Here is a 23392-nt window from a genome sequence, read left to right on the forward strand (position 1 = left end):
ATACCATTAATATTGCATACAAGTAAACTCTTACTTCCTCCAATTCTAATGCCACGCTCTTCTTGATATCGTCCAGCTTCTCAGATTATTTGTGGTTTAAAATCAAGAAGGAAGCATGCCAGGGTTGTATCCTTATTCAACTTGTATGCTGAACAAATAATCCGAGAAGCTGGACTATATGAAGAAGAACGTGGCAATAGGATTGGAGAAAGAATTATTAACAACCTGCAATATGCTGATGACACAACTTTGCTTGATGAAAGTGAAGATGAAGTACTTACTGATGAGATTGAAGAATACAGTCTGCAGTATGGATTACATCTCAATATAAAGAAAACAAAAATACAACTGGTCCTATAAGCAACATTATGATAAATGGAGAAAAGATTGAGATTGTCAAAGACTTCACATTACTTGGTTGTACAATCAATGCCAATGAAAGCAGCAGTCAAAACATCAGACGACGTGTAGCACTGGGCAAATTGGCTGCAAAGGACTTCTTTCAAGTGCTGAAGAGCAAAGATGTCTCCTTGAGGACTAAGGTGTGCCTGCCATTAGCCATGGTATTTTCAGTCACCTCATATGTATGTGAGAGCTGGACAATGAATAAGGAAGACTGAAGAAGAATTGATGCTTTTGAGCTGTGGTGTTGGCGAAGAATGCTGAAAGTAGCGTAGACTGCTGAAAGAACTAACAGGTCTGTCAGAGGAAGTGCAGCTAGAATGCTCCTTGGAGATGAGAATGCCAGACTTCATCTCACATACTTTGGTCATGTTGTCAGAAGGGACAATTCCCTGGAGAAGGATGTCATGCTTGGTAAGGTGGAGGGTCAATGAAAGAGGGGAAGGCCCTCAATAAGACAGATTGACATGGTGGCAGTGGCGATGGGCTCAAGTATAGCAAGAATCATGGAGCTGGTTCAGGACCAGGCGGTGTTTTGTTCTGCTGTGCATAAGGTCACTATGAGTCAGAGACCACTCGATGGCACCTAACAACAACAACATGAACAACTGATGGTCTGTTCCACAATTAGCTCCTGGCTTTGTTTTGGCTAAAGATACTGAATTTCTCCATCACCTCTTTCCACAGATGTAGTCAATCTGATTCTTATGTATTTCATCTGGTGAAGTCCATGTGTATGGCTGTTGCTTATGTTGTTGAAGAGAGGTGTTTGAATGAATAAGTCATTGGTCTTGCAAAATTCTATCACGTGATCTCCAGCATTATTTCTATCACCAAGGCCATATTTCCAGCTACTGGTAACTCTTCTTTGTTTCCCAATTTTTCATTCCAGTCACCAGTGATAATCACCATTGATTGCATATTTGTTTAATTTCAGACTGCTGCAGAAGTTGGTAGACATCTGCAATTTCCTCATCTTTGGCTTTGGTGGTTGGTGGATAAATTTGAATAATAGTAGTATTAACTGGTCATCCTTATAGGCATATGGATATTATCCTATCACTGACAGTGCTGTACTACAGATCTTGAAACAGTCTTTGTGACTATGAATGCCACACCATTCCTCTTCAATTTGTCATTCTCAGCATAGTAGGTCATATGGTTGTCTGATTCAAAATGGCCAAAACAGTCCATTTCAGCTCATTAATGCCTAGGATATTGATCTTTATGCATTCTATTTCATTTTTGACAACTTCCAATTTTCCTAGATTCATACTTCATGCATTCCATGTTCCAATTATTAATGGATGTTTACATCTGTTTCTACTCATTTTGAGTCGTGCCATACCAACCAATGGAGGTCTTGAAAGCTTTACTCTAACCATATCATTAAGGTCATCTCTACTTTGAGGAGTCAGCTCTTCCTCAGGCAAATTTTGAGTGCCTTCTGACCTGATGGGCTCATCTTCTGTCACTATATTGGACAATGTTTCAGAGCTGTTCATAAAGTTTTCCAGTAATATATCATACAGTATTTTACTGTTATTCATAAGGTTTTCACCGGCCAATTGTTTGAGAAGTGGATGGCCTCTTCCTTCTTCCGAGTCTGTCTTAACCTGGAAGCTCCACTGAAACCTGTCCACCATGGGTAAGCCTGCTGATATTTTTCAACCCTGGTGGCATGGCCTCCAGCTTCACAGCAACACATAAGGTGCCACAGGATGACAAACTGACAGACAAGTTCATCTCCCTTAGTTATTCTTAACCCCTCTACACCTGTCTACCTCAGGTAATGGCCTTATAATAGAGCTGTCCCCAAGTGAAAGTAGCACCTGAGCCCTGCCCCTGCCTACCTTGGGCCCCAGCCTTAAATTACAGCCACCACCAAGCAAAAAGTAGCCCCCAAGCTCTGAGCCTGCCAACCTTGGGCCCTGGCCTTAACAAAGAGCCGCCCCCAAGGGACAAGCAGCCTCCAATCCTCAGGGCCACCTACCTTGGGCCCCAGCCTTAAAATAGAGCCACCCCCAAGTGAAAAGCAGCCTCCAAACTCTAAGCCCACCTACCTCAGGCCTTGGCCTTAATATAGAGTCAAACACAAGTGAAAGCCAGCCTCCAAGCCCTGCGCCCGCCTACCTCAGGCCGTGGCCTTAAAATACAGCTGCCCCCAAGCAAAAAGCAGCCCCCAGCCCCAGGCCCACCTACCTCGAGCCATGGCCTTAATATAGAGCCACACCCAAGGGAAAAGCAGCCTCCAATCCCTAAGCCCACCTACCTCAGGCCCCAGGCTTAAGATAGAGCCCCACTCAAGGGAAAAGCAGTCCCCAGCCCTGGGCCCTCCTACCTCAGGCCCCAGCCTTAAAATAGAGCCACCCACAAGGGAAAAGCAGCCTCCAAGCCCCAGACCCCTTCCTCTAATACTGGTGCCAAATTCTGCGTATAGTCCAGCTTCTTGGATTATTTGCTCAGCATACAGATTCAGTAAGTATGGTGAAAGGATACAACACTGACACACACCTTTCCTGATTTTAAACCACACAGTATACCCTTGTTCTTTTTGAATGACTGCTTCTTTGTCTATGTATGAGTTCTGCATCAGCACAACAAAGTGTTCTGGGATTCCCATCCTTAGTAATATAATTCATAATTTGTTATGATTCATATACTGGAATGTCTTTGCATAGTCAATAAAACACAGATAAACATCCTTCTGGTATTCTTTGCTTTCTGCTAAGATCCGTCTGACATCAGCAATGATATCCCTTGTTTCATGGTCCTCTTTTGAATCTCTGTGGTAGTTAAGTTTGTGTGTCAACTTGGGTAGGCCTGGTTGAGTGGCTGGGCAGCTGGATGTAGTATTCCCCATGATGAGACTGGTAATCAACTTCACGGTGGAATCTACTGTGAGCAGCTGAGCAGCTGCCTTAGGGATGTGGCATGCTTCCTGTATGTGATCGTTATGTTTGTATGTCAACTTGGCTAGGCCTGGTTGAGTGGCTGGACACCTGGATGTAGTATTCCCCATGATGAGACTGGTAATCAACTTCATAGTGGAATCTACTGGGAGCAGCTGAGTAGCTGCCTTTGGATATGTGGTCTGCTTCCTGTACATAAGCAGCAGCTTTGAGAATGGTCTGTAGCCTATGGCACACTTGGACCCTGCATGTAGTTGTGTCATTGCTCAGCAGACTGCTATGCTCTGCCAATCTTGGGACTTACAATGGACTTAAGTTAATGGTCTGCCATGTGGTTTGGTAACATAGGGACTGTGCCTTTTTACTTGTCAACCTTAGGGCTTCTCAGCCTCAGCAGCCAGTAGCTGTCTGAGTGAAGAAATGCCTCTAGCTCCAGTGGGCTGGGAGTGGGAGGCAAAGCTGGACCCCAAGGTTGAGGGGCTTTTACCCAGCGCCTAGAGCCTGGCACTTTGAACTTGAACTTAAAGCCTCCAAATTGTAAGAATAAACTCCTGTTTGTTAAGGCCATCCCACTTGTGGTATATATGCTTGTCAGAGCAGCACTAGGTAACCAGAACACTGTATATAAGGAGAAGCCTTGGGGAATGGTCTCCAGCTTATGGCACACTTGAACTCTGCATGTAGCCATGTTGTTGTTCAGCAGGCTGCCATGTTCTGCTGACCTTGGGATTTTCAATGGACTTGAAATAATGGCCTGCCATGTGGTTTGGTAATGTCGGGACTGTGCCATTTTGTTTGTTGACCTTGGGCTTGTTAGACTCAGCAGTCAATAGCTGCCTGAGTGAAGAGATGCCTCTAGCTTCAGTGGGCTGGGAAAAAGAGGCAGAGCTGAAGCCCAAGTTCAAGGGGCTTTCACCCAGCCCCTAGAGCCTGGCACTTGGAACTCAGACTTGCAGCCTCCCGAACTGCAAGACAATAAACTTGTTTGTTCAAGCCATCCCATTTGTGGTATATATTCCTATCAGAGCAGCACTAGGTAACCAGAACAACCTCCTTTTCAGTTGGAGGGGCCAGATGCAATAACTTATGCTTCACTTTAGAAAGAGTATATTAACATGTCCCACACCACTAGTCCTCTAGAAATTTCACTAAAGTGGTAGTTGCCTGAATTTTTGGGGGTGGGTTAATTCCCACCCTCTAACTTGCAAATATCTTATCAATAAGTCTAGTGTCATAGATAATTCTTCCTTACTAGGTCCAATCCACATAATGTCATCAATATAATGGATCAGTGGATGTCTTATGGAAAGGAAAGGTGATCAAAGTCCCTGCAGACTAAATTATGACATAGTGTTGGAGAATTTATATACTCCTGAGGTAGGATGGTGTATTGCTGACCTTGCCAGCTGAAGGCAAACTGCTCTTTGTGATCCTCCAAAACTGGAATTGAGAAAAGAGGCATTGATCAGATCAAAAACTGCATACCAGTTACCAGGTGACATATTAATTTGCTCAAGTAATGAAACCACAACTGGAACAGCAGTTACAATTGGAGTCACCATCTGGTTAAGTTTATGATAATCCACTGTCATTCTCCAAGTTACATCCATTTTTTGCAAAGGCTAAATAGGTGAGTTAAATGGGGATATGGTAGGACTCACCACCCCTGTATCTTTTAAGTCCTTGATGGTGGCACTAATCTATGCAATCCCTCTAGGAATGTAGTATTTCTTCTGGTTTACTATTTTCCTATCTAGGGGTAGTTCTAATAACTTCTACTTGGCTTTTACTACCATAATAGCCCTTACTCCACATGTCAGAGATCCAATATGGGGGTTCTTCCAGTTGCTGAGCATGCTTATTCCAATTAGGCATTCTGGAACTGGGGAAATCACTACATGTTTCGAGGACCCACTAACTCACTCTGAGATGGATCTGGGCTAAGACTTCATTAATAAACTTACCTCCATATGCCTCTACTCTGACTGGTGGGCCATACTAATGTTTTGGGTCTCCTGGAATTAGTGTCATTTCAGAGCCAGTGCCCAGTAATCCCTGAAAAATCTGCTTATTTCTTTTTCCCCACTGAATAATCACTCACATGAAAAGGCCATAGATCCCTTTGGGAAAGGTTGAGAAAGAGTACAGTGCATTTTTGGCAATGCAGTGGGTTCCTTCCACAGGGGGCTCCAACTTGCCCTTCATTCAAGGGGTTGTGGGTCTGTAAACTGGCTCAAGTCTGAAAATTGATTGAGAGGGCATGACTCTCTATTCTGGCAATTCAAGTTGGATAGCCATTCACTTAACCTAGAATTCTACTTCCATATTAAGTAAATATCTAGTAGACTTCCCATCTATTTCTCTCCTAAGGATACCATGCCTAAGTAGCCAATGCCATAAATCCATACAAATCAGACTATTCTGATTACTATTTTGACTCTGCTGTCCATTATGGTAACCATGTCCACTGTGTCTTTTGTCGATTAAGTGCTGCCTCTTGGCCCCTATCACCACCAAGTCCAGTAAGCCCCATTGTAGCTAGATTTCTTAATTCAGTTAGGGCAGTTCCCACTGTCAAATCTGACTTACATAAAATAGCAATTACAGCAGATTTTTAAGGATGCTGGCCCTCTTCACAAACTTGTTCCTCACCTTTGTGGTAAAAGGTGTGTTTTCTGGGCAAAACATGTGTGGGTCTATGGGTCTAACCCAATAAATCCACTCTAACATGCCAATTACTCTAAACCTATGGATGCCTTCTTCTACATTATATCAAAGCAGGACTGGTACTTCAGCTTAATTTAGTGTAGGCCACCACATAATCTGTGCTTCAGTGAACCAATCAAAGAAACTATTATGTCCTTTTGTAACTTCTCAAGCTGAAACAGCAAATGAAAAGACTATATTTAGTGGGCCTACATCAATAAACTCAGACTGATCCAACTTTATCCCACACCCTAATAGCCATTCTTACATATATTCTCCAAGTTTCTGTTTGCACATATTAGAAAAATCAAGCAATTCGTTTGGATTGTAGTGTACCTCTTCCTAAGTCACATTTTGTACTTCACCATTTGGGGCTTTCTGGCACTTAAGTCTAGAAGCAAAAACTGGTGGTGGAGGTGATTTCTGGGAACATTCAGCAACGTCTTGTAAGACATCTGCCTCAGGTGCTGCGTCAGGCAGTATCTCAGACAAAGCTCATCACAGCTGAGTTAATCTCATCAGATGGAGGTAAGAGTGCTGCTCGGCTGGCAGGAGTAATTCCACAGCATTTAGGGGCTCAATGTCCCCAGCTTCCAGATTATCTGCCAATATGTCCCCATCTCAAGATTCCAGGACCCATTTCTTCCCAATCAGTGATGTCACTTTAACTTCAGACACCATTCAAGATTAGGGATTTAATTGACATTATAATAAAACTCTGGGTTTGTTTTTCAGGAATATCAGTTCTGTTGCTACAAGAAATAAGGATTTCTTTCATGGCACAATTGACAATACTGAGGTATTTTATGCAGTGCTTGAGCTATAACTCTGAAGACTTGAGCTCATCTCTTTTTTTCACCACTTCCTCTAAAGTAGACCAACCAGCTTCCCTATACTTCTCATTCTGACTACTACAAAAACTACACAAAAGTATCAAACATGCAATCACCCAGAGCCAATATTTGATCTGTTGGTGGTAATATTTTGCATATTACTATTGCCAACTCACGCCACTGATTAGTAGCACCCTCTTACTAATGGAGGCAGAGTCATCAGCACCGTTAAGACTAGTCAGACTTGAGACCCAATTTTGAAAACTCATTATTTTGTTTCTCTTTGTCCCCAAAATATAGATAGATAGATAGATAGGTATTAAGATTGATTTATCTCAAGGAAATGGCTTACACAGTTGTAGAGGTTGGCAAGTCCCAAGTCCATAGGTAAAACATCAGGCTGAAGGCTTCTACTGACTCATGTAGTTGCAGGTGCTGATGAACCCAAGATCAAAGATCAGATGGCAAACTATTGACTCGTGGCCTGTGGAAGATGATGAATCCAAGATTGGCAGGTAAGACTGTAGACTGCTAGCTCAAGTCCAAAGAACCAGAGGTCAGATAATGACAAGCCAGATGCAGGATCCAGAGAGCTTTGCCAGAATGGTTACATGTATATTGGAAGCAGGCCACATCCTTGAGGAAATTCCCTTTCAATTAATTGGCTGCTCATAGTAGATCTCATCATGGAAGTGATTACATCAGATCTCATTGTGGGGGGGTGACTACATTATAACATAATTGACAAACTACATCATAACTGCCAAACCACTGAGAATCATGGCCCTACAAATTGACAAACAACCTTAACCATCACAATTGGTAACAATGTTTTACCTTTGGTATTGATATTGATGTTTTGCACTCTTGAGTCAATTACTGAAAGCTTAATTCCATTCAGGTCCCTTTATAATTGTCTCAGTAGTTCTTCAAAATTCACTTGGAACCACAACAGATGTTGTTACATCTTTACTTCAACTATCATATATGATTTACCGATTTCATGAAAAGAGGAATAATATATTACTCCTATTTTTACTCAGTCTGCTTTTCTTTCCTTTCTGAAGTCAATCCTTTTCTGTTATTTCCTTTCTGTTTGGAGAGTGTTCTTTAGCCATTCCTTAAGGATAGGTGTGCTAATGACAAATTGGATTAGTTTTCGTTTGTCCAGAAATGTTTTTATTTCCCCTGCATTCCTGAAAGATATATCCTTTCTCTCTTGTTTTTAAGGTTTTTTTCTTTAACTTTAGTTTTCAGAAGTTTAATTATGATGTTTGTTTGTGTAGATCTCTTTGGGTTTGTCCTATTTTGGCAGCTTCTTGAATCTGTGGGTTTACATCTTTCACCAGATTTGGGGAGTTTTCAGGCATTATTTTTAAAAATATTTGTTCAGCTCCATATTCTTTTTTCACTCCTTCTGGGCCTCTGAGGACCTCTGGTGGTACAGCACCTAAGGCATTTGACTGCTAACCAGAAGGTTGGTGGTTCAAATCCACCAGCCACTCTGTGGAAGGACAATGGGGCAATCTACTTCCGTAAAGGTTTACCACCTTGGAAACCCAATGGGGGCCACTATGAGTTGGAATCAGTGAGTTTGTTCTTTTTTTCTTTGGGAGGAAGGATCTGGGACTTTAATGAAACAAGTATTAGATTCTTTGTTATTGTCCTATATTTCCCTGAGGCTCTGTTCATTATTTTTTGCAGCCTATTTTTCTCTGTTCAAAATGAACTCATCTATTGGTTCATCTTCAAGTTCACTGATTCTATCTTCTGTCACCCCTACTCTACTATTGAGGCCATCCAGTGAGTTTTTTATTTTGTGTATTGTATCTTTCAAGTCTATAATTTTCATTTTTAAAATATAACATATTTCTTTGCTGAAGTTTTCCAGATTTTATTTTATTATTTGTTTCAAGGGAATTTGCAATAACTTGTTGAAGCAATTTTATGAAGCCACTTTAAAATAGTTGTATAGTCCCAACATATAATTTATCTTGGTATTGAAATCAATTGGTTGTTTTTTCTCATTCAAGTTATAGTTTTCTCAGTTCTTGATATGAAAAAATGATTTTTCAATTGTATCTGAACATTTTGGATATGATATTAGCAGAGACTTGAGCTTTTTAAATCTTCATTTCAGCAGGCAGAAACCTGGTTAAGAGTTAGTATGTAGGTTCTTGTATATTTTTGTGGGCTTTAGCCCCAATGACAATTTAGTTTTCTGAGACTTTACAATGCTATTCTGTTCTGTTTAGTTCTTGTGTCTCTGCTTGAACTCCCACTGTCACACTGCTAATGTCATCTATGGGAGTGGAAGGTGCTTCCCCAAGTTGCCTGGTGTTGCTAGATGGGTGATAGGGAATGCTAAACCCTCAGGATGGAGAATGCTTTCCTTGGCCTTTTCTCTGGCCACCTGGTACTCATGTGCTTTCCACTTTTTCTCTGTTAGTGCTGCAAGGGGAAGGGAATGCCTACTTGGGTTGACTTCTTCCCTTGGGAAGAGTTGAGGAGATGTGGGTAAGGAGTTCTGGTGGTGCAATGTGGAAGGCATTTGACTGCTAACCAGAATATTGGCAATTCAAACCCACCAGCTGCTCTGCAGAAGGAAGATGGGGCAATCTACTTCCATTAAGATTTACCACCTTGGAAACTCAGTATGGGTCACTACGAATTGGAAGCAACTCAATGGCAGTGGGTTTGGGTCAGAAAGGCTCTCTCCTACTAGTTGGAGGGTAGAACCTGGTCACCTTTTGTCTTTAGGTGGATGCCTCACTGCTGTGTGTAGGGCCAGGAGAATACCAAACCTATGTTACCTTTTTCTGGTGATTTTGGTGTTGGTAGAGGGTCTTGACTGCTGCTGCCTCAGGGTCTGGGCCTCTCTACTCAGGTTCTGCTGACACTGAAACTGTGGACAGATCAGGCCCATCACTGCTAGCTGATATGGGGTGTGGGATGGATCCACTCCCCTCTCTGTCTAAGATTCTTGGTGGTTCTGGGTTGCAGGACTCTCCAGCACCCAATCTGGAATATATGGGAGATATTCAAACAAACAAACAAGGAATTCTTTTAATTTCCCAGTTCCCTAGCTAGTCTACTTTTTTCTTCCCACCTTTCTATGTTCTTTCATGATTGCATGCTGAATTATTTACAAGATATTTAGTTATATATGCAAGGGAGGAGCAGAAAAAGTGAGTCTATTCATCTTGTCCTGGAATTTTCTATTTTAGAAATAACTTTTTAACAGCTGATAAAAGTTAATACATAGCCATTGTAGAAAAATGAAAGGCACAAAAAAATTCCAGTAATGGGAAAAAATTACCCATAACTCTACCTTACAAAAATTAGTATAGTTAATGGTTTAAATCAATGCTCCTCAAAAGTTTAATTTGCATAGACGCCACCGGGCAATTTTGTTAAAATGCAGGTTCTGATTCACTGGGTCTGAAAATTCTGCATTTCTAATAAGCTCCCCAGAGATGCTGACATTGCTGGTCCCTGAACCATACCTTTGAATGTCAAGGGTTTGCAGTAAATTCTTCCAGTTTTTTGTATAGAGATACACATACAACATAGATGTCAGCTGGAATTCCCTTTCCCAGGGAGATGAGGTTAAACTTGACTGGGACCTATAATTCATAGCCATGTGAGAAGGCCCCTTCACTTCATGATTTCTCTGGGTGTTAGGACGTACTTCTTCTCTACGTTTTTCTCTGCTTCCGTGCTCATGTCCATTATTACTGGCTTTGGATTCTGTACTTTATTTTATCCAGCAGCAAAGTTTCAAGATTTTGTGGATTTCTTCCCCAAATTCCTTTGCTCAAAAGCCATATATATATATATATATATTCATTCACCACAATAAAAAAAATACCAATTCAATTTCATAAAAACTTAAGTACCTAAGAGTGAATATAATAAAAAAAAAATAGTCTAGATTTCTATGGATAAAGTTATGAACTTCTATTAGGAGTCATGTAAGAAGACTTAAATAAATGGATTATTCATCCTTTGGATGACTTGCTGTTATAATGCTATAAATTCTCTGCAAAGTCACGTATTTTTAATACTGATAAACATTTGCATGGAAATATAATAAGCCATTGATTATCAGAAAATCAATGTAGTGTGTCATTAATCAGCATAGTGGATTATAAGCAGCATAAAAAATGGAATAGAATGAAAAATAGGAATGTGTTTCATGTAGTAAAAGTATAGTTTTGTGACACATTTACAACTATTTTAGTTATTATTTACATCCCATAAAATTCATCCTTTTAAAGTAAACAATTCAATGTTTTTTAGTATTTTCACAAGATTGTGCAACTACCACCACTATTTAGTTCCAAATGTTTCATCAACCCAGAAAGAAAACTTGTACTCATTAGCAGTCACTCCCTCTCTCTCCCTCTCTCCAGCCCCTGGGTATATACTTTCTATCTCTATGCATTTATCTATTGTGGACATTTCATGAATGGAATCATACAAAATGTGACCTTTTGTGTCTGGCATCTTCTACTTAGCACAACATTTTCAAGGTTCATTCATGTTGTACCATGTATCAGTGCTTCATTCCTTTTTACAGCTGAGTAATACTCCATTGTACGGATATACCATTTTCTCTATTCATTCATTCTATGGTGGATATTTGGGTTGTTTTAACTTTGTGGCTGTTATGAATTATATTGACATGAACATACATTTACAAGTTTTACTGTGGACATATGTTTTTAACCCAGGAATGGCATTTCTGGGTCACAAAATTACTCTATATTTGAACTTTTGGAAGAATTGACAAACTACACTAAAGTGGCCACCAACAACAGATGAGGAATCCAATTTCTTCATCTCCTCATCAATACACTTGTTATTGTCTGTCTTTTAGATTATAGACATCCTAATGGGTGTGAAGTGATTGCTCACTGTGGTTTTGATTTGTATTTGCTTAATGACTAATGATGTTAAGAATCTCTTCATGGGCTTATTGGCCATTTGTATGTTGTCTCTGGAGAAATGTCTAGTCATTTCCTTTGCCCATTTAAAAAAATTGGGTTATCTATCTTTTTATTGTTGAGTTGTAAGAGTGCTTTATATGTTCTGGATACTAGATTTCTTATCATATCTATGATTTTAAATATTTCTTCCAATTCTTGATGATGATTTGTAGTTTTAACCCTGATGAAGTCCAATTTACATAACTTTTCTTTGATTCTTGTGCTTTTGGTATTATATCTAAGAAACTATTGCCCAATCCAAGTTTTTGAGTATTTATATTTATTTATTTATTTTAAAAGAATTTTACTGTCTTTGCTATTACATTTAGATGTTTAATTCATTTTGAGTTAATTTTTGTATATGGTACAAGGTAGGAGTCATACCTCATTCTTTTGCATGTGGCTGTTCAGTTGTCCCAGTACCATTTGCTGAAAAGACTGTCTTCCCCATTAAATGGTGTTGGCACACTTGTTGAAAAATCAATCGACCATTTCTGAATTTTCAATTTTATTCCATTTTCCGACGTGTCTCCCTTTATGCCACCAACACATACTCTTCATTACTGTAGATGTATAGTAACTTTTGAGATTAAGAATTTCTTCTTTTCAAGATTCTTTTGGCTGAGTGTCTCGATTTTTCACATGGATTTTAGGATTGCCTTGTCATGTTCTGCAAAAAGATGCTGAGATTTTGGTAGGGCTTGTGTTAAATATGCAGATCAGTTTGAGGAATATTGCCATCTTAACAATATTAAATTTTCTAATTCATAAACATGGAATGTCTTTCCCTTTATTTAGGTCTTCTTTAATTTTGCTTCAGTGATGTTTTATAGTTTCCAGTATACAAGTATTAAACTTCTTTAGTTAAAAATATTCCTAAATATTTCTTCTTGAATAAAAAATTGTATGTGAAATTATTTCACACTATTGTATGTGCAATTGTTTTCTTAATTTCATTTCTGCATTGTTTGATTTTTTAAATGTATTGCTCAATTCTGCAAATTTGTTGAACTTATTTATTAACTCTAATAGTTCTTTGAGTGTGTGTATTGTGGGGGGGGTGTCACTTAAGATTTTTTATATGCAAAATCATGCCATTTGCAAATAGAGTTAGTTTTACTTCTTCCTTCCAATCTGGATGCCTTTTATTTCTTTTTCTTGCCTAATTGTCCTGGCTAGAACCTCTAATACAACATTGAATGGAAGCAGCAATAGTTTTTCTCTTTTAAATTTTTATTGTGATTTGAGTGAAAGTTTACAGAGCAAATTCATTGTCCATACAGCAGTTCATACACATTTTGTTTCATGACATTGACTTCAATTTCCCATAATGTAACAGCTCTCATCCCATTTCCTCCCTGTAGTTACCTCTTCCCTATGCCCTTCCCTCCCATCCACACCTGCCCACCGAGCTGTCTCCCTGTGCATGCACTGCCCTTCTGTTCTCCCATGATTGATGATCACTCCAAGGAGGGTATCTTCCTGATGTAAATGCTAACCCCATATGCTGGTTTATTGTTTGGCTGGAAGCTACAGGAGTGAGTTCAGTTCCAGACCTGAAGGGCAACTAGGAGTCACAGTATCAGGGGTCTCACTAGATTCTATCAAACCAGCAAACTTTTTTTTTTTTTTTTTAATTTTTTCAATGATTTTGAGTTTTGTTCCACATTGTTCCCCCACTCTATCCAGGATCTTCAGATTTTCTGTATCAATCACCCTGCAAGTGGTTAACAGTGATAGCTGGGCACCATCTAGGTCTGGTCTCATGGTCATATAGGCTAAGGATTGCATGGTTTAGACTATTTCCATGCATCTTTGATTTTGTTCATTCTTCTTTGCTCTAGATGAGGAGAGACCTGTCATTGGATCTAGGTGGCCACTTGTAAGCTTTTCAGACCCCAGTTGCTCTCACCAAAGTAAGATGTAGAACAATGTTTTTGTGTAGTAGGTTATGCCAATTGAAGTTGATGTCCTCTATGACCATGATCCAGAGCCTGCAGATCAAAATACTTGCTCCCTCTGGGTAGCTGGCTGTCGCCAAGAAGCCACCACAACCTTGCCCTTTCTCATCTCTACTATACACCCAGACATTCTTACAGCACATACAAATACACATGTAGAAACATTGTCTGTTAACCCTATACATGATCATGGGCACACTCCCCTCTGCCTAGATATACCTGATCATTCAGCCTGTCCACCATCTATCCTCCCGTGGATCAATCCTTGTCATTGCTGACAACACAGTACAGTACATGCAAAAGGGTTCATCTCTGTACCTTTGTACCTCTCTATGTTTTCTTCTTCCTCAGTGTCACTGTGTTGATCACTCACTTTTGGTACAGTGCCCTCCCCTTCACCCAAACCAATATTTGTCTCTACCTATCTAGCAGTGTTCTCTCCCCTCCCCTTCCATCCCTGGTAACCAACAAAGAAAGCTTCCTTCCATATAATAACCTTTCCTTGACTTTTTACAATAATGGATTCATACAGTATTTGTCCTTCTGTGATGGACTTATTTCACTCAGCATAATGTCCTCTAAGTTCATCTATGTTATGTGGTGTTTCATAGAGTCTACGTTATTCTTTAGTGTTGCACAGTATTCCATTGTGTGTACATACCACAGTTTGATTATCCATTCTTCTGTTGATGGGCACTTAGGTGGTTTTCATCTCTTTGCTATTGTGAATAGTGCTGTGATGAACATAGGTGAGCATATATCTGTTCTTATCCTGGTTCTCACTTCTTTAGGATATATACCTAATAATGGGATTGCTGGGTCCAATGGCATATCTAATTCCAACTTTTGAAGGAATTGTCATACTGATTTCCACAGTGGTTATTTCATTTTACAGTTCCCCCAGCAGTGTATGAGAGTCCAGTCTCTCCATATCTTTACCAGCATTTTTTATTTTCTATCTCGTTAAACTTGGTTATTAGTGCTGGGGTGAGATGGTATCTCGTTGTTTTGATTTGCATCTCCTAATGGTTCAAGCCCACCAACTACTCCTAAGAAGGAAGGTGGGGCAATCTACTTCCTTAAGTGATACTGCCTCGGAAGCCCAAGGAGGATGCACTATGAGTTGGCTCTGATTTAATAGCAGTGAGTTTTGTTGTTGTTGTTGTTTAATGGTATTGATAGTGAACATTTCTTCATGTGTTTATTGGCTGCCTGAATTATCTTCTTTGGTGAAAAGTCTATTCATGTCTTCTACCCATATTTTAATTGGATTGTTTGTCTTTCTGTTGCTGAGATGTTGGAGTTTTCTATAAATTTTAGAGGCAAGTCCCCTGTCAGGTATGTCATTGCCAAATGTTTTTTCCCAATCTGTAGATTCTCCTTTTTACTCTTATGGAGAAGTCTTGCAGAACATAACATTTAATTCTTAGAAGGTCCCAATCATCTAGTTTATCTTCTACTGTTTGTGCATTTGGGGTTATGCTTGATAGTCTATTTATGCCATATATTAACAAAAAACCAAACTCATTGCCGTCGAGTCAGATCTGACTCATAGTGACCCCTCCTTGGGTTTCCAAGGCAGTATCATTATGGCAGTAGATTACCCAATCTTCCTTCCAAGGAGTGGCTGGTGAGTTTAAACTGCCAGCCTTTTTGCCCCTACTTTTTCCTTGAGGAACTTTATGATTTTAGGCTTCACATCTAAATCTTTGATCCATCTGGAGTTAGTTTTTGTGTATGGTGTGAGGTATGGATATTGTTTCATTTCTTTGCAAATGGATATCCAGTTTTGCCAGCACCATTTGTGAAAGAGACTATCTCTTCACCATTTAATGGATTTTGGCCCTTTGTCAAAGATCTGCTGGATGGATCTATTTCTGCATTCTGAATTCTATTCCATTGGTGTATCTGTCTGTTGTTGTACCAATACCAGGCAGTTTTGACTACTGTGGTTGTACAGTAGGTTTTGAGATCTGGGAGTGTAACACCTCCTACTTTGTTCTTCTTCTTCAATAGTGCTTTGCTTATCTGAAGGCTCTTTCCTTTCCATATAAAATTAGTGATTGGTTGTTCCATATTCTGAAAGAATGTTGATGGGATCTTGATTGGAACTGCATTAAATGTATAGATTGCTTTGGGTAGTATTGACATTTTCACCACGTTCAATTTTCCTACCCATAAGCATGGTATGTTCTTCCATATATGTAGATCTCTTATGGTTTCTTGTAGTAGTGTTTTTTAGTTTTGTTTGCACAAAACTTTTGTGTCCCTGGTAATATTTATTCCCCAGTATTTTATTTTTTTGGATAGCTATTGTAAATGGTATTGATTCTCAGTGATCTCTTTGCTGGTGTAAAGGAATCCAACAGATTTTTGTATGTTGATCTTGTATCTTGCCACTATGTTAAATCTTTCAATTAGTTCCAGTAGTTTTCATGCTGAATCTCTTGGGTTTTCTATGCATAGAATCCTATCATCAGCAAATAGCGATAGTTTGACTTCTTCCTTACCAATTTGGATGCCTTTGATTTCCCTTTCTTGCCTTATTGCCCTGGCTAGGACTTTCAATACAATGTTGAATAGAAGTGGTGATAGAGGGCATCCTTGTCTGGCCCCTGTTTGCAAGGGGAATGGTTTCAGTCTCTCTACATTGAAAATAATGCTGGCTATTTGTTTTGCATCTATGTCCTTTATTATGTTGAGGACTTTCCCTTCTATTCTTATTTTGCTGAATTTTTTTTTAAATAAAGAATGGGTGTTTGATTTATCAGATGTCTCTTCTGCATCAAATGATATGATTATGTGGTTCTTTTCCTTATATGATGAATTACATTGATTGATTTTCTAATGTTGAACCATCCTTGCATACCTGTATGAACCTCCCTTGGTCATAATGTATTATTCTTTCAATATGTTGTTGGAGTCTATAGGCTAGGATTTTGTTGAAGATTTTTGCATCTATATTCATGAGGGATATTGGTCTGCAGGTTTCCTTTTGAGTGATGTCTTTGCCTGGTTTTGTTATCAAGGTTATGTTTGTCTCATAAAATGAATTTGGGAAGATTCCTTTTCTATGTTCTGGAATAGTTTGAATAGGATTGGTGTCAGTTCTCTCAATGGTTGGTATAATTTTCCAGTGAAACCATCTGGGCCAGGACTTTTCTCTGTTGGTAATTTTTTTATGACCTGTTCAGTTTCTTTTGTTATGAGTCTGTTCAAAATTTCCACCTCAGTCTGTGTTATTTTAGGTAAGTAGTATGCTAGAAATCTGTTCATTTCTTCTAGATTTTCAAATTTTTTGGAGTACAGTTCTTCATAGCTTCCTGATATTATCCTTTTTATTTCAGCTGGTTCTGTTGTGGCATTGCCCAATTTGTTTCTTATGCATTCTCTCCCTCTTTTTTCTTTGTTTGTCAATTTTATTAATCTGTTCAAAGAACAACTTCTAGTCTTGTTGATTTTTTTCTGTTGTCTGTTTTCTGTTTCATTGATTTCTACTTGAATCTATTATTTCTTTTCTTCTGGTGACTGTAGGCTTTTTTTTTTTTTTTTTTTGCTGCTCTTTGTCTCATTGTTGGAGATGTTGGGTTAAGGTGTTGATTTTGAGTCTTCTTTTTTGATGTGTGCATCCATTGCTATAAATTGCCCTCTAAACACTGCTTTTTCTGTGTCCCAAAGATTTTGGTATGTTGTGCTTTCTTTCTCATTTGATTCAACCAATTATTTAATTTCATTTTTTATTTCTTCTATTACCTAATCCTTTTTTTTTTTTAAATTGTAATTTGGGTGAAAGTTACAGAGCAAGTTCACTTTCCATATAGCAGTTCACACACACACGTTGTCTTATGACATTGACTACAATTTACCCCAATGCAACAGCTCCCCCCACTTCCTCCTGAAAGTTACCTCTTCCCTCTGTCCATCCATCCATCCATGTACTCCTACCCCCTGAAATGTCTCCCTGTGCATAAATAGCCCTTCTTTCTCCTATGATTGTTCTTTCCAAGGAGTGTATCTACCTCAGGTACATGTTCAAGTCATATGCTTGTCTTTTGTTTGGCTAGAAGCCATAGGTGTGGGTTCAATTCCAGACGTGAAGGGCAGCCAGGGACCATAGTCTCAGTGGTTCCACCAGGCTCTATCAGACCACCGAAACTGGTCCCTTTTTTTTTTTTTTTTCCAAATGATTTTGAGTTTTATTCCACATGGTTCTCCCTCTCTATCCAGGATCTCCTACATAGATCCCCCTCCAAGTGGTTGACAGTGGTAGCCGGGCACCATCTGGTTCTTCTGGTATCAAGTCATATAGGCTGAGGATCGCATGGTGTACCAGTCGCGAGGACTAATTGTTTCCACGAATCTTTGGTTTTCTTCATTCTTCTTTGCTCTGGACAAGGAGAGACCCATCATTGAATCTAGATGGCTGCTTGCAAGCTTTTAAGATCCCAGTCACTACCTGCCAAAGTAGGAGGTGGAACAATGTTTTGTGCAGTATTTTATGCCAATTGAGCTTGATGTCCCCTGCAACTATGGTCCCGAACGCACAGGTTCAACTACTCAGTCCCTCTGGGTAGCTAGCTGTGACCAAGAAGTGACTACAAACTTGTCCCTTGTCAACTCTATTATACCTCTGGGAATTCTTACAAAACATACAAATACACTTGTAGAACCATTGTCTGCCAACCCTATACATGGTCTTGGGTACACTCCCTGCTGCATGTTGTTGTTGTTGTTGTTACATGCAGTTGAGTCGGCCCTGACTCATAGTGGCCCCTCCTTGGGTTTCCGAGGCAGTATCACTACAGAAGTAGGATTGTCCAACCTTCCTTCCCTGCTGCATAGACATACTTAATAGTTCAGCCTGATCACCCATCTATTCCCCCGTATACCTGTGTTTGCCTTCACTGACAAAGCAGTACTGTATGTGCAAAAGGGTTCATCTTTGTTGTCTGCACCTCCCATGTACCCCTCTATATCTTCCTCTTCCTCAATGCCACCATGCTGATCACTCACATTTGGTACATTGCCCTTCTCTTCACCCAAATCAATACTTATCTATATCTATCTAACTGTGTTCCCTTCCCTTACCACCCAACCCTGGTAACCAACAAAAAAAATTTACTTCCATATATAAACCATCCCTTGACGTTTACAGTAACAGACTAATACAATATTTGTCCTTCTGTGATTGACTTATTTCACTCAGCAGAATGTCCTCCAAGTTCATCCATGTTATGTGGTGTTTTGCAGATTCTACACTATTCTTTAGGGTTGCATAGTATTCCATTGTGTGTATGTACCATAGTTTGGTTATCCATTCCTCAGTTGATGGACACCTAGGTTGTTTCCAACTTTTTGCTATTGTAAATAGTGTTGCGATGAACATGGGTGTGCATATATCTGTTCTTATCCTGGCTCTCACTTATTTAGGATATATACCTAGTAATGGAATGGCTGGGTCAAATGGTATGTCTATTTCCTACTTTTTAAGGAATTGCCATACTGCTTTCCACAATGGTTGTACCATTTTACAGTCCCACCAGCAGTGTATGAGTGTCCCAATCTCTCCGCATCCTTGCCAGCATTTGTTATTTTCTGTCTTGTTGAACTTTGTTACGAGTGCTGGGGCAAGGTGGTATCTCATTGTTGTTTTGATTTGCATATCTCTAATAGCTAATGATCACGAACATTTCTTCATATGTGTGTTGGCCGCCTGATTATTGTCCTTGGTGAAGTGTCTATTCATGTCTTCTGTCCATTTTTTAATTGGATTATTTGTCTTTTTGTTATTGAGGTGTTGGAGTTTTCTATAAATTCTTGAAATAAGTCCCTTGTCAGATATGTCATTTCCAAATATTCTTTCCCAATCTGTAGGTTCTCTTTGGACTCTTTTGGAGAAGTCCTTGGAAGCACATAAAAGTTTAATTTTTAGAAGGTCCCATTCATCTAGTTTCTCTTCTGCTGTTTGTGCACTTTGGGTTATGCTTGATAGTCTATTTATGCCATATATTAGAGCCCCTAAATTTGCCCTTAGTTTTTCCTTGAGGAAATAGTTTTAATTTTCACATTTAAGTCTTTGATCCAGCTGGAGTTAGTTTTTGTGCATGGTGTTCTATTACCTAATCCAGTTTTAAGGAGGGTATTTTCAGTTTCCATGTGTTTGTTCTTTTTCCATTGATCTTCCTATTGTTAATTTCTAATTTTAAAGCATTGTGATCTGAGAAGTATTTTACAGTATTTCAATATTTTTAAAGTTATAGAGGCTTTCTTTGTGGCCTAACATATGGTCTATCCTGGAGAATGTTCCATGTGCACTGGAAAATAATGTATATTGTGCTATTGTTAGGTGAAGTGCTGTATAGATGTGTGTAAGGTCAACTTGGTGGATTGTATTGTTTAGTTCTTTTGCATCTTTGTTGAGTCTCTTTCCAGTTATTATATCTTTCATTGAAAGTGATATATTAAAATCTCCTCCTACTACTGTAGATTCATCTGTTTGTCTTTTCAATTCTGTTGAAGTGTGATTTATATATTTTTGGACTCTTTCCATTGGATGCATAGATATTTATTATGGTTATGTCCTCTTGTTCAATCAATCCTTTAATCATTGCATAATGCCCTTCCTTGTGTCTTTTGGTGGTTTTTGTCTTAACATCAATTTTATCAGAAATTAATATTGCCACTCCTGCTCTTTTTTTATTGCCATTTGCTTGATATATCTTTTTCCAAACTTTGAGTTTTAGTCTATTTTTTTCTTTGTCTCTAGGGTATGTCTCTTATAGACAGCATATTGATGGGTCATGTTTTCTTATCTGGTAGCAGCAATAGTTTTGTGACATTTTTAGTTTATATCATATGTGTGGTGCATGCATATGTGTATATATTGTAAAAAAATGTATTTTTTAGCTGTGAATCATGGTGAAATATGTTAGAAAAACTGTCTTAGAGAAAATTTTGCACATGTGCACCAGGAGACATGTATAGGTATGTGTTTATCAGGAATGCTTTTAATAGGAAAACAAACTAGAAACAACTCAAGCATCTTTCAAACAACAGAGGAACAAACCAGTAAGTTATGATATAATCATACAAGGGAATGCTATTCAGAAGGGAAAATAAATGAACCACAACCACATGTATAATTGTCAGAAACAAAATATTAAATTAAAAATCAAGTTGTAGAGGGGTATATATGTCACATCATTTATATGAAGTTTAAAAGTATGCAGAGCTAAAAACATACTGATTAGGTCTGTGTATCAGGGAAAAATGGAAAAGAAGAGCAAGGGTTTGAAAAGCGCAAAAGTTAGGATGGTAGTTACTTCAGTAGGGGTTTAGGAGTGGAGGAATGGGAACTGGAAGGGGCACACAGAAGGCTTCAAACGTACTAGTAATGTTTCTTAAGATGGGTGGTACATACACTGAAGTTCATTTCATTATTATTTTTATTTTTTCACATATATCATGTATTGTAAGTAAAGAATAATTATAAAGTCAAAGCAAAAGTAAATATATATACTTATTTCCTAGTTTGGTATCTCCCCAAGGGTCAGACAAGAAAAACCCTACACACGATTCTTATGCTATGTGCACTTCTAGAGAGGTGCTGTGATAATTATGATTTGTCCATCACATCTGTTCTATGATTTCAAACCACTCAATCTCTTCCACTCCTCCCCCAGTCTATTATATCCAGCTTGTGTTGCTCTGTGGTAAGGATATTTGTGTAGGTCAACTAGTGTTTGTTCTATTTGCTTCTTTAGAGAGCTCTCTAAAGCTGTTCCTTCCCATCCAGTGAAACCTTCACTTGGTTTTAGGTACATTAATTTAGCATGTGATAGCAAACAAAAATCCACTGCTATAGAGTCAATTCTGACTCATAGTGACCCTATAGGACAGACTAGAGCTGCCCCTAGGCTTCCAAGGCTGTAAATATTTATGGTGTAGATTGCCTCATCTTTTTCCTGTGGAGCGGCTGGTATGTTTGAACAGCAGCATTTTGGTTAGCAGCCCAATGCTTTAACCACAGCAGCACCAGAGTTTCTTATGTGAGAGGTACCTCCCCCTAATTTCCAACCCATTTTAAAAATATGTGTTTGGTGATTTCAAGAAGAGTTAATTGCCTGAGTTCAAGCCACTGTTTCTAATTAAAAATCCTATTGCTAGTTTTTAATGTGTAAGTACCTCCTTAATAAGGCCGTGGTGTAGAGATTGTTATCACAACTGTAGAACTGTCATCCCAAACAGTGCTATTGCCAACTTACCCTTCATTACAAGAGTAATTAGCAGTCGATCCAAACAAATTGTCTGTGTTCCCATACACATAGCCATTAGTGGGCTCCGGAGGAAGTCCACATGATTTACCTATGGAAAAGAAGCATAATTTTGGGACTGAGTATGGAATACTCTGAGCTTTTGTTGGAACAGAAGGTACCAACCTGACTGTAGCTTTCTGAAGAGCATTTATATTTCTGATGGTTCCACAAAATTTAGCATCTTGAGAAACTCACTAGATTGCCTCAGGATTAGCCACCACCTAATAAGCATCACTTCCAGAAAGACTTTCTGTCCAGATCTGTCTAATCTCTACATTGAGCCTTCCAGAAGAATATAAAGCTCATTTATTACCAAATAGTTTTATTGTCATTCAACCAGCATACATAAAACATCTCAAAACATGGGATTTTCTCCCTACTTTGTTATGCAATATAATTTTCTTTCCTGCCCTACGTTATTCATTAGTCAGTTTTAGTCACTAAAATGGGAGACCCCTACTGAATGGGGATTTTCCCTCAATCATGCCTTGTGATGGTCATTTCTCATGAAATGAACTTGTAAGGAAGGTGCTGGAAACTCAAAGTAGAAAGAAGATATGATATACAAGAGTAATTTTCACACTCATTATATACTGGGCAAATTTGTTAAGTCATACATGTCTTAGTTTCAAAATTTGAAGAAATTGAATCAAATCTAATGGATGTTTAATTGACGCAAAAGAGTTCCCAGTCCAGAGTTACTCACGTTTGCAAAAGTTTTCTGCGTTTGACCAGGTCAAGTTTTCTAGGCAGATGATATTGAACAACTTCCTAAAGTATCCAGGGCGGCATTCATACTTCAAAGATGTCCCAATGGGAAATTCAGAGTCATCTTTTGGGGTTGTAGGCTTGGCAAATGAAAACACTTCTGGGGTCTTGCATTGACCTGGAGACCAAGACCACAGCAACACCAAAGTTAACACAGAAATTTCTACTCCACTTTCTCTTTCTCTCCAATATACTTCATAGATGTGATCAAAGAAGAAAAGAGCACTTTGATAAAATGGATTCTTCTCCTTTTCTTTTTTAATCAGCAACTACCCCCCAAAAAAGAGCTCTGGTAGTGTAGTGCCTAAGGCACTTGACTGCTAACCAGAAGGCTGGTGGTTCAAACCCACCAGCCACTCCTCGGAAGAAAGCTTGGGCAATCTACTTCTGTAGTGATACTGCCTCGGAAACCCGAGGAGGGGTCGTTATGAGTCGGGGCTGACTTGACGGCACACAACAACAACAACAACCCCCAAAAAAGATGTTCTGCTATCTTTTTTTTTT

General features: G+C 39.0%; 1 protein-coding gene across 1 annotated transcript in view; it reads right to left on the reverse strand.

Annotated features, from left to right (window-relative positions):
- Positions 1 to 23392, reverse strand: part of LOC103208122 (complement receptor type 1-like) — a 250973-nt gene that overhangs the window by 170396 nt on the left and 57185 nt on the right. The window contains 2 exon segments of the mRNA XM_042782469.1: positions 22070 to 22169; positions 22827 to 23006. Coding sequence (XP_042638403.1) covers positions 22070 to 22169; positions 22827 to 23006 — 280 coding nt within the window.

This window comes from Orycteropus afer, unplaced genomic scaffold, assembly GCF_000298275.1.
Source record: "Orycteropus afer afer isolate SDZICR_OR568_19922 unplaced genomic scaffold, OryAfe1.0 scaffold00013, whole genome shotgun sequence".
NCBI classification, from domain to species: domain Eukaryota; kingdom Metazoa; phylum Chordata; class Mammalia; order Tubulidentata; family Orycteropodidae; genus Orycteropus; species Orycteropus afer.